The following is a 12,483-nucleotide window of genomic DNA, read 5'->3' on the forward strand; positions in this document are numbered from 1 at the left end:
AATGGCTTTTCTTGTTTTACAGGAAGCGCTGACATTTCAACTGTAACCCAGCGAGTTGAACTTTAAAACCTCTTAACCTAAACAAATCACACAATGTGCTTCGCAGTACAAACAGACCTCTGTGTCTCTCTTAAAGTTTACACTCTAACCATGGATAAAAAGCCCACAGGATTACATTAACATGTGTGATCCAATGCTTAAAATACAACAAAAAGGTAAATTAATATGCTTGTTTATTCAATATTTTCCACTGATTTTGGTTTATTCATAATCTTGTATAAAAAAATTAATGAAAAACCTGACAAGCATTTGGAGTCCAGTGTGTTTCTAAAGCCACATGGACTTTGGAGTGCATGGAGAGGCTCCCTGCATGCTTTCAGACGCAAAACAGGAAATAATCAAGAGCTAGGAACTTGCAAGTACAATAAGAGCGAGTTAACAGTCTTTTTAGGCACTGGAGTCTCTGGAGTCCCATGTCGGGACTTGTGATGAAGGATATGTTGTTTCTTTTGTTCGCTGCTTGAATGGATTTAAGACTACATTATTCACATTAGCACTTCCAGTCGAGTTTGAAACAGAAAATAAATTAAAATACAAACTTGTGTTTTCAAATTAGAGCATTACTACTGTGACTGTGATTCAAGAGGTAAACAGGGCTACCGACGTTAACAGGGCATGGTTTCCCAAAATGGGGTCAAGTAAAAGTCAATAAAACATTATCATGAAGGCGTGTTGGAGACACAAACTGATAACGTCTCTCTGAACCAAAATGGAAAGGAACAAAAAGCAAACATGATAATTCTGATTTCATAAAAACGGATCAAATGCTGATTGTGGTTTATTACTTGGTCCCGTAATGCTTGGTTGAAGACTGGCCGTACAGCCCGTAGAAGTCAGGGTGCCTGGCTGTCTGTGAGGCTTCCATCATCCCCCTCATGGGGAAATGCTGGCTTGCAGGTAGCGGGGCATGTGAGGGGAACTCCTGAGAGGTCATGGAGGGGAAGGAGTCCGACGCCGGGTACGGAGGCCGGGGGCGAGCGGCGGGGGCCCTGGAGCAGCAGCAGTTATTCAGAGTGCACATCAGTACTTTCCTCCCTTCGTACATGGCTTGTTGCGAGGCGCCTCCACTGGGGAAATGGGAGGGGGGGAATATGGTCCCTGAGTGGTGGCTAGAGCTGGACCCTAGACCCACCATGTGATGGGCTGCAGTGTCAAGGAGTCGGCTATGGCCGGGGCCGCCGTGAGGATTCTGGGAGAGGCCTTCAGAGGAATACATGGATGAAGCACGGTGGCTCTGATCAGCCAGGAAGGGTTTTTTGCTGCTGTAGAGCAACGGAGGAGGATCATGGGAGGTGGAGTTTGCTGTGTTACCATCCAGGAAAGCCATGCCGTATTTCCTCTTCTGTAGTCCTGAACCAGTGCCCATGTGGGAGCCAGCAGAGCTGCTGTGAGACTGGACCATCTCAAGAATGGACGCCTCATTGAACGGTTCTGAGAGTGGCAAGAAAGAGATAATAGTTAATTCTGAACATACTACATTCCAGAGATTGATGTTAAATATCTTAAATACACTTTTCCCTCATCTTTATTTGCAATCATTTCTTACCTTCCAGCATTTTTTGCATGTTCTTCTCTCTCGTTGAAAGTTCAGACAGCAAATTATGAGAGTTGAGCTGGCCCACTCCGAGTGGAGGGATAGCACTACTCAGGTGCGAGTTTGACCTAAAAAAGAAAAGAAACACACATAAAATACCGTGGACCAGATTCAAGAAGCCGTTTGCACCTTGCTTGAGATGCATTCTGCACCTTGAGACTTGCATTTTACTTGACTGGAAGACTGAAAGCATACTTTGCTTGTCAAGGGACGTATACCTTACATGCAACAGTGAAGTATACATCTCTCCTTTATGCAAACACATGGTGAGTAGGATCATGTGAACAATGAGATCAAAATTAACGTATGGTCGATTGCATATCTGAAGACAATGTTTGATTATCCAATGTTCTAACCTCAATGACAGCAGAATAAGGGTCAGCGCACCAGAAAAAGGGTGCATGAAAGCATCACTGGTTTAGTTCAAAGAAATGATCCGCTTCTTAGAAAGAAGAGAGAGCAGAAATATCTACAATGTCTAACCATTTAATAATACCAAACAACTAGGGCTGTTAATCAAATATTTAATCGTGATTAATCGCATGATTGTCCATAGTTAATCGCGATTAATCGCACATTTTTTATCTGTTCAAAATGGACCTAAAAGGGAGATTTGTCAAGTAGTTAATACTCTTATCAACATGGGAGTGGGCAAATATGCTTGCTTTATGCAAATATATGTATATATTTATTATTGTAAATCAATTAACAACACAAAACAATGACAGATATTGTCCAGAAACCCTCACAGGTACTGTATTTAGCATAAAAGATAATATGCTCAAATCATAACATGACAAACTGCTGCCCAACAGGCAACAACAGCTGTCAGTGTGTCAGTGTGCTGACTTGACTATGACTTGCCCCCAACTGCATGTGATTATCATAAAGTGGGCATGTCTGTAAAGGGGCGACTCGTGGGTACCCATGGAAGCCATTTAAATTCACATATCTGGAGGTCAGAGGTCAAGGGACCCCTTTGAAAATGGCCATGACAGTTTTTCCTCCCCAAAATTGAGCGTATGTTTGGAGCGTTATCTAGCTAGTATGACATGGATGGTAACCTAAAAATCTCAAGTTAAGTTAATGCGTTAAAGACATTAGTGGCATTAAAACAAATTTGCGTTAACGTGTTATTATCACGTTAACTTTGATAGTCCTACAAACAACATATTCTCCTGCTTTTGTAAATGAGTTTCTAATTACACAGGAATTGCACACACAAAGTTGTCTCGCATTTCTCTGCATCTTCTCACCCTGATTGTCTAACAAACACAGTAAATACAATCACGTATCAGTAAAGTGAAATAGGATAGAAGTAGAAATGCTTACCTGTCCATTAGCAGCTGGTAAGGTTTTGTGTTCTGAAAAAGACAACAAGAAGCACATGTCATTCAGACCCACCATCTGCCTTTAAACGTCTCACTAACAGCTACTATGAGAAGAACAGAAGAATACATAAACAATGGGCCTGCTGTGGTCTGTCTGTGTACACTGTGTACATGCATCAATGTTTGTTACAAATGAGCTTTCTGTGTGTGTGACAATGCTTTTTTTGTGTCATGGAAAATCCAACAATTGATTCTGTGGATACAAACGTTGTAAAACATTTTCAGTAGGTGTGTGTTTTCTGTGCGTTTGTGTGGCTGGACAAACATGAACGCATTCGTACCTTCATGAAGTTAATGCCGTCTGCTCTTTTGAAGAACGTTTGCACTGAGTTCAGGAGTTTTTCTGCTTCTTGGTGCTTCTCTTTGAGCTGCAAAACCTGCTGGGAGTTTTTCCTCACATACACGGTGTAGGTGCTCTCCAGCACTTGCATGGTTTCAGCCTGGTTCGCTTCCAGCAGCGCATGCATCCTCTGATACTGGGCTCTCACACGCTCCTTCAGTTCAGACACTGCATCCTGTGGAGAAAGGACAGGTTGGGGAGTTGATTTACAAACACACACACTTAGTTATATGGGCACGCCACTTCTTCTACGTGTCAAAATTGATTTACTAGCAATACTTGTATAATGTCTTTTGTGGCTCAGGAGGAGCTTTTGTTAAGTCATAGAAAAATGACTCAAAAGTCATCACATTTGAGTTCACCATTCTTTCTTTAATCGGTCTCTTACGAGTCCCCCGAAGGTGCAATTGCTGGAGTTCCAATTTTAAGAAACAACTTTGCCTTTTTACCAATTATTTCTGCAATTTCTTAGCATAAGCATCTACAATATACTACATAAATTAACACCATTCAGCAGAAAACAAGTAAAGACCTTGGATGAAAATAAATTATGCCTCAATACACAGTAATGATTTGAATTGATGTGTCCATTTACTGTAGGTTAATGTATATTTTTTTCTTCCTTCATTTTGTGGAATCGGTGCTTTTTGAAGTGGGAAAGTCATTTGCAAAATGCATTTTCCACCCTAATGCACCAGCCATTCAAAGCTAGAGATAAATTACATTTTCTTTTCATTTTGCAACAGTGAACAAAAGGTACGGAGTCATTTCATTACAGCAGCGCGTGGACCAAATTATAGCATAAAAACCTGCATGATGACAAAGAAAGAACCGAGGTACAAGTACTGATAATGTTCACAATTGTGTCTCTGTAAGTCGGAAATGTGTGTGTCGGACTGTACCTTCATCAGTGTCTTGTCTGACTCCAGCTTGGTGAGCTGCTCATCGATGTTCTGAACACGACCATCCAGTCTGCCTTGCTGCCTCATTAGCATGGCCTGTGGAGAGGTGACATACAAGAGATGGATTAGACAGATGAACCACAACAGGACACACCGAAAATAGAACTAAATATATGTACAAACTCTTTTTTAAAACTCAAGACCTCTGCTGTGACCTCAGCAAACCTGGCTGCTATTCATGAGAACCTCCTCCACAATCCTGATTAGACAGAGGAAACAACAGCTGCCAGCAGCAACCACATGCATTTATCAATGAGGAAAGCACCAGCAAAGGCAAACACAATTGCACAAATCCATCTCTGATTGCTTTTAAGTTTGTCAGGGGCCATGCAACATCAAGTGAAGTCCATTGTTGGGACCAGCATACTTCCTCTGTGGGCTCAATCAGAGTGCAAAAAGAGCCAACGGCCGGTAAAAGAGCCGGTAAACATAATCCTTCTCCATTTACTGCAGGAGATGGAAATCAATCTACAGTCACAGGCTGACAGCTAACTAGGAACAGGGGAGGGCAGGTACGCTTTTTAATGAACTGTTTCTGCATGGGAAAGGCACCATGCCCAAATAAGAGAAAACCTGCTGTCATGGCAACAAAGCCGTGTGTATGTATTTATATGTGAAAGCTAATGTGTATGTGAGGGAGCAGGAGGGAGCAAAAAGCGGGGGTGTCTCACTACCCCTCTCTGCTTTCTCATTTTGCCACATGCATCGCTCCCATTGTTTGCATTGGCCTCTGTGTCAGTGACAGATTGTCATGTCTGTGTGCATAATGCCGGGGTCGGCTCTCTCCCTCCGCACGAGTGTGCATGGGAGAAAGAGGACGGCAGGAAAAAAGTGCTACTGGGCTCCGCTTACACATGCCAAGAACGGACAGAAAGAAAAAGTGAGAAAGACATACAAAAAGAGAGTGAAACCAACAGAAGGAAAGTTTGAATCAAAAAGAGAGAGATAGGGAGAATGAGGACATTCCTGCGGTCTCTAGTGAGCGAGTTTCAGGGTAGCTACATTGTGGTATCACAGCAACAGGCCTCTTCAGCTGCTTACAACACTCATGGAGTCTTATGTACAACAACTGGCTGGCCAATATGCTACACCACACTGAGCACTTCCAACAGTCCATTTACTTTCTAAAACAAAGCCGCAAAAAAAAAAAGAATCTAAATTACATTAAGTACTAGCCAATACACCTGCTTTTGCTTGTTTGCATATTTGTAGTGAAGAAGTGCTGACATTTTTCACCTGGGAAACAGCAGAAATATCACTGCCTCTTCCAGTTCACACGGTTCACAATTTAAGATTACTTGAATTATGACATGGACTTTCGACTATTGGCAAAGGATGCACTAACAAGGGGAAGACCACATAATAAACAAAGCAGTACTGAAAGCCTCTGAACATCCACACAGGTATTTTCAGTTATTCTGGCTTATTAGATCTCTGCTCAGGTTGAAGGAGGGCCGGAGCTTTGATGGGAATGTATGAAGGTCTCCATCTACCAATGAGAGTGATAAAGGTGTGATAAAGGCAATAGTCGACCGTCAGACAGTTTGGGGCCGACGGTGAGCGTCAGTCGGCCTAGTTTTTTCGGTTCGTCCCGCACCATCAGCTCTAAATTTGACCGTGTCGGAGTTTTTTCATCGGTGAGAGAAATCCCTCTGATTGGCGGTTCAGCTTAAACGAATCAGTGCACAAGAAGAGAAACAGACATGAGGAAAGCAAGCCAACGAGTAAAGTCACAGAGGGCACTTCTCATGTTTCATCTTCTTCTCATCTGATCATTCCAATACACGGATATCTTCACAACGACACGGCCGTCTGGAATGAAGCTAAGTGGTGAGTGAGAGTGGTGTGAAAATGGTCGGCAAACGGCGATTTGTTTCATGTACGTATCATAACAACGGCTTGTATATCCTCCAATATCTTCGCATTTCTCTTTTTGAATGACGAATACGGACTACCGCCACCTGCTGGTGTGGGGAGTTATTTCATCTCACGCAGGCGCAGAAGGTAAGTGGTGGTTGGCCGTCGGCTGTAGTCTTTGCGGTGTGTTGGAGTGCAACCTTTTGGCCAAGACAAAGGCGATGTGAGACGACGCAACCGGTGGCCTTCGTTGCCACTAGTTCTCTGATGTTGGGTTGGTGTGTCCCCGGCTTAACGGGTGCAGCAAAGCTAACAGGAGACTCAGGAAGATGCCAATCAATTACAGTCTACAGACTCCCACACAGTCATGAGGTCTAATCGGTCAGATTAACTGAAAACACCTGTGTGGGGTTTTTGGGTCACTTGGGAACAGCAGAACAACCTGCAAACACAACATTGGCATAGTATCACCATATACAGTAAACAGCAGCCTAATTACACATCCAGCAGACTTGGACCAACATCCACATTCATCTGGCCACCCAACAAATGTAAGTCCAATTCCAATTGGAAACGTTGCTGATGAGAGTGGTGAGGGTGAACTAAATCAAAGTTGCCATAAGGCCATAAACAATGAACTCCACAAGCTCCACAGAGCTGAGGACAACTGCTGATCGGTGGGGTCGTAACTACGAGGAACTCCTCTCACATTACACACCGTCATTTAATCTAGTGTTCATACAAAAATATTGATTCACAATAATAAGATCATGCATTAATTGCTGCCTCCCTGTTGCAGTGTTGACAGTCAGCATTAAAGGGGGGTCTCACTAGAAAAATCAAGAATGCACTTTACTTTATGGTTTGTAACACTGAGGCCTGTACAGCGTGAGCACAAGAGATGGGGACTGACCTGAGCTGTTGAAGCAAGCCCAACATCATAAAATGCTAAATTATACAGGTGCTGGGGCAACAGGCCTGCCGTAAGGTAACTGTATGTTGTTAAATTTGTACTTTGGGGGAACATAATAGACATCTACACTTAGCATAGCATTCTTTCTTATTTATGGATTGAATACGAGCTCAGAAAGTGCTCAGATACTTTCCCCGTAGCCTCAGCAAGCTCAGCACCATGCACTTAGGAAACTAATCTTCTCAATTCCTCATTTTTCGAAGCATGTCAACGCTGTGGAGTTTTTGACCACTGACTGCAATGTAGAGCGATGTTATGATGAGCGCTTCCTTGTATTGTTTGCATCACATTTTCTATCATTGCTGGCCATTTCACAACAGCATATCCAGTTCTACTTAATGCATCAATGATGAGGACACACATGCACACTACAAGCACACTACAAGCACAGGGGTGAGGTGGTAAGTTGGTGGGGTTCATCTTTGGGAAAAATGTAGCAATTCAGCAATGAAAGAGGACGAGGAGAAGCATGCAGGAAGATGTACTATGTACAATGATCAAGGCCAAATGTTTTCATACACATGCATTCATCATGTTTGTACGGCCTTCAAGATACACACAGGTAGACATCCTTTAGTTTTGTTAAGTAGCTAGTGTTAGCGGCTGACAATGAATGCAATTACTTTTGTCGTCTAGCTGAAAAGTGTGTGTGTGGTCCTTAATCATGTGTCGAACATGCATAACACATCTCCCACGTGGTACCTAGTTACTTGGCTGCATTTCTTGTTTTATCCAGTTTTTCATGTACTGTGTGCACAGTACTTTCCAGACAGCACACCTGCATTAATAATAACAGCGTCTTAACAGTGCATACAAGCTTTTGTGTGACTGTTGTATTGACAAAAAACAGGAAAGAGCACTTGCGCTGGGTTATTGCTATCGTAAACGCTGCATGAACTGCTTTATGTGACTTGGCTTCACGTAATGGCAACGGCTTTTCTGTGCCTGGATGCTTCTGCTCAACTGTGTCTTCCTCATTTTGCCATGTTTCCTCCAATTCCCTTTTTGTCTTGTGTGCTTGAAATAGCATAAGAGAACAGGAGGGAACTGTCTGGTTGCTGATCTCTCTGTAGCAGCGTGAAAGCCTACCTTTATCAAGATTAAATCCGCCAATGATCACTTTCCCCACTGTCCTATTTAGGCATCCAGACACCCGCGGGTTGCCAGGAAGCTCATGTTTAAATGAGGAGCCTCAGGCTCAATGAACAGAGAGCCTCTTTCACAATCAACTGACAACTATTCCCCACGTCTGATGTCAATGGACTGCCCTCAGCATTCTGGGGAACTGACTCACTCCAGCCCAGATACAAGAAACTGCAAACGGCAGAGCTTCCATGTGCGATGGTTTCCTGCTGAGGTGCCTGAGAAAACCAAGGTGAGGCTGTGTGGGAGGACTCCTCCTCCGCCTGTCCCAGGGACGACATTACTATTATATTACTCTTCCTCTCTTCTCTTGAAATTACCAGCAAGCCTGCAAAAGGTTACTTTAAAAGTCTCCTTTGAGAGCCAAAGATATGAACATAGCTCCATTGGTTTTTCCCTTTTTGTTTATCCCAAAAGCAACAAGAGTGCTGCCAAGGGAATTTAAAATCCTTTTACCAAAATAGACCACAGCTCTGTCAAGGAGAACGACCTCTTAGTAAGAAATGAAGAGAAGCCACTCCGGCCTCAAATTACTTGAAGAAATGAATACAAGAAGCCTAACTTTTGTCTATTCCGCCACATTTATCAGTATTTGAGAGCACTCGGTGTCTGAAGGCCCAAGCATGGACAGTGTTAATCTGGGAAGAGCCAGGAACTCTGACTCCTGGATAACTCCATTTACCCTGCCAACATACAGTTGTCAGAGAACAGAAAGATGGGTGGGTGTGTGCATATGTGTGTGTAGGGAGCAGCTGTGGAAAGGGCTGAACAGACAGCTTTTGTCCCAATAATAGCTCTGAACCAGAGCAACAGTTTGCACCAAAGACTTGAACCGATTTAGAACTTTAGAAACGCGTCTGTAACTTTCCCCAACTTGAATAATACGACCACCAAATGTATTAAGACCGCAACACAGCACATGCTAAAACTAATCTGATTCTTACTTCCGCCCCTTAACCAATGAGGAGAGACGGGGAAGGAATGTGTATAAGGCAGAGTGGGCGGTTGTTTTTTTTACACCTTGTCACTTCCATTAGACTTGTGAGAAGTGAGAGTGAATAGAAATAATGTACAGAACTGAGGAAAACACAAGAGCGGACACAGCCATGACACCCCGGCCTTATGCGAGACACAGGCTTTGTCGGAAATCACATACTAGTATGCACTGTATAATCAACATGTGTGCTATCGTTCAACATACTTTGTGTGAATAAACAGTTGTATGTGTCTTTTTGGACGCACTGAGCAGTAATTTACTTCGTCACTTCCTGACAGCCTCCTTGCTGGTTGGAGATGTGTAACCATGGTAACCTGTACCAACCTCATGTGACCCAAACGACGGTTTGTGAGAATCAAAGTCTGAACTAATTTAAAATATATATTACGCCTAGCAAAATGAAATCTTGAAGCATTGTTGATATTACAGAGCTGTCCGTCAACATCTGTTATGAACGGTATTGTCACTACCGCATTGCATTGTGGGATATTTATACTACTGTAATGTCCAGCGTTGCATAGTGTAATATTTCACCAAAAATAGTATGAAATTTGCGTACTATTGGTTTCATACTAAGGTTTCGGACATACTAAAAATTCTCACATACTGTTTTAGTGTACTAAATAGCGTGTTAGTATGGAAGTTTGGATGCAACCACATTCTTCCATGCAACCTGAGGCAGTTCATTATTCACCTGCTGTCAGTTAGATTAACACGCATACTGTAAAAATCTATTTCCCTCTTTTCCTCCCGTCTTTTTCTACCTCTGTCTCCCTGAAAATGTCCAACTCCTGGTAGTGAATGCTTGAAATGCAAAGTAACAAACTTGCTGGCTTGTGAACATTTTCACAAATCACTACATTTCCCTTCTCAAAAACAGTACGTCAACTCATTTATCAGCCTCTAAACTAGCCATTGCCAGTGTGCATTTCCTCCTGAAACTGACCAGGGTAGCTAACAAAAAACCAACTACATGTGGATCCACCCCCGCTGCACAGGCCGGGGTCATCATTTCCGGTGGATGCAGATTGCATCACAGCACTTACCCGAGGGCACAGGGCAGCTAATGTGAGGGCGTGGCGGTGTGGAATGGGTGGTTTGATCAAGGTTAAAAGCTGCGTGGGACGTATTGCCTGCATGTGTGTACATGTGTGTGCTATCGTCTACCCCCGAGGGGTGGCTTTCAGCTGTCCAATCCTTTCACATCAGATAAGATTAAAGGAAAGAGGCAAAGAGAAGAAGGCCTTTATAGACCGATGATGAACTGATATACATGTCTGCTTCCTTGAGATTCAAAAGGAGAATCCACGGATGAAAGTGCATCGATCAAACCTTTTGACAGTCACCTGCCTGTCAGCTGATAGTTTCGTGTGAATGGGTGAGTATGTGTGTGGGTTGCGATTTATGTACCTGCATTTGTATGCGTTGCGTGTCCACATCGCAGACTGTGTGTCTTTGGTTAGTGCAGTGAGAGATGCAGCAGAACGGACACAGAGCCACCTGCTCCTCCTCACAGTGGAGCAGCCTGTACTCCTCATGACTGGGACAGGTCCAAGCGCTCAGCTCCTCGGCGTCCACTAACAGGTGTCCCGGGGCCGCACACGGCTGCTGTAGGTGCGTCTGGATGTGAGTTTGGCAGCAGGGCTCCTTGCAGCGCAGGCAGACCTTCCGCACAGGCAGCGGGGGGCCTCGCCTGCAGAGGACACAGTGCAGCACAGCAGGGACCTTGTCAGTGTTCAACGCGTTGAACCGCTTCACTATGTTGGCGAGCTTGAAGTTCTTCTCCAGCGTGGGTTTCTGCTCGTAGTCGTGGTTGCATTCGGGACAGCGGACCGCAGCGCTGTCTTTGGCCCAAGCCTCAGAGATGCAACCCTTGCAGAAGTTGTGCTTGCAGGGCAGCTGGATGGGTTCATCGAAAACATTCAGGCAGATGGGACACAGGAGCTCCTCTTCAAAGCAGTTCTTCCAACTTTCGTCCATGACTTCAGATGGATCCAAACTGATGTTGTGGGACTAAAAAAGGAAAACAAAACAGAATTAATTTCTAAATATGGACTGTTTCAGCAGGGGCACTAATTTTGAAACATACACAGTCTTATTTCTAGGGCTACTAGACTTACAGCTTGTCCAAAATGGCACAGACAGATGTGGGCCACAGCTGGAGGTATTATTTTAAATGCGTATGAAGACATAATAGTACAACAATTAGCAAATGGAGCATTAAGCAGGCGACTTGAGAGAATCAGATTAAGTGAAGTGTTGAAACGAAGTGCAACCACAGTGAAACTTCGACAACAACACAATCCCAACAACTACTGTCACAATAAAACAATTACGCACAATGAACATTTGGCTTGTGATTATTCTCGCTGGGGAATTCACGACAGGACGGTACAAGCTGTGGCGTTGGAAAGCAAGTGACAACTTGCTCCAGAATAAGGCTGGAAACGGGACTATAATGTCACACTGAGCTCCACTGACATCTTGTTTTAACGTGAAGACACAGTTTCCTCCGGTTAGTAAAGCAGCACAGCAGTCTAAAGACACACATTACATGTATTCTGATAGTAGAAAAGCAACGTTACCAACTATTTATCTCCCATGTCGTCGGCAGACTCCGGTGCACCTTTCTAATATAATACCGAGCTTCGCTTCGCATCCAGCCCCGCGGTGAGCTCCAGCTCCTCCGGTAGATTACAGCCGTCTGTCCGCCGCACCGTTCACCGTACCGGGCTTTTATAACGATTCCCGGCTGTTACCCGGCTGGTTTCCCGTCAACTCTTTGACTAATATTTAATGGTAAGTGCAGTCAGACAGCCTGTGTGACTCGTCGGTAGGGAGCTCAGTGCTTCCACACCGACTGCCCCCCTCCGACAACAACGTGACCCGTCACACAGCCGCGAGAGAGACGGGGAGGAGCCGAGAGCAGGAAGAGAAGAGAACCGGAGCGGCCACAGCAGACTCTACCGGAGACACGGGACATGACCGGGAGACAGCTGGGTTAGCCTACCTTTCATTCTTTGCACCACTGCGTTTATTTTAAAACTTGACAAAATAAACATTGTATTTCCTGTTGCAATGTTTGTTAATGCAGCATAGCTGACACGAGGTCAACTTGTACCAAAGCTGTTGCCCTAGCAACAGAAAGGCAATGAAAATGTCTGTA

General features: G+C 44.1%; 1 protein-coding gene across 3 annotated transcripts; it reads right to left on the minus strand.

The window, feature by feature from the left end:
• Positions 1 to 215: 215 nt before the first annotated feature.
• On the minus strand, positions 216 to 12,349 carry LOC119495997 (E3 ubiquitin-protein ligase TRIM8-like). Of its 3 annotated transcripts, none has more exons than XM_037782989.1 (8): positions 12,328 to 12,349; positions 11,438 to 11,475; positions 10,728 to 11,330; positions 4,288 to 4,383; positions 3,327 to 3,560; positions 2,987 to 3,018; positions 1,607 to 1,722; positions 216 to 1,491 (listed from the first exon to the last, which is right to left on the minus strand). In XM_037782989.1, exons 1-8 carry the CDS (start codon positions 12,332 to 12,334, stop codon positions 842 to 844), a joined length of 1,776 nt encoding a protein of 591 aa, XP_037638917.1. In that variant the 5' UTR covers positions 12,335 to 12,349; the 3' UTR covers positions 216 to 841. The 3 variants fall into 3 exon arrangements, with proteins under 3 accessions (XP_037638917.1, XP_037638920.1, XP_037638919.1); XM_037782992.1 differs by lacking the exon at positions 12,328 to 12,349 and adding an exon at positions 11,903 to 12,301 and having other exon boundaries at positions 842 to 1,491; XM_037782991.1 differs by lacking the exons at positions 11,438 to 11,475; positions 12,328 to 12,349 and adding an exon at positions 11,903 to 12,299 and having other exon boundaries at positions 842 to 1,491.
• Positions 12,350 to 12,483: the final 134 nt, after the last annotated feature.

This window comes from Sebastes umbrosus, chromosome 10 (assembly GCF_015220745.1).
Source record: "Sebastes umbrosus isolate fSebUmb1 chromosome 10, fSebUmb1.pri, whole genome shotgun sequence".
Classification (NCBI taxonomy): domain Eukaryota; kingdom Metazoa; phylum Chordata; class Actinopteri; order Perciformes; family Sebastidae; genus Sebastes; species Sebastes umbrosus.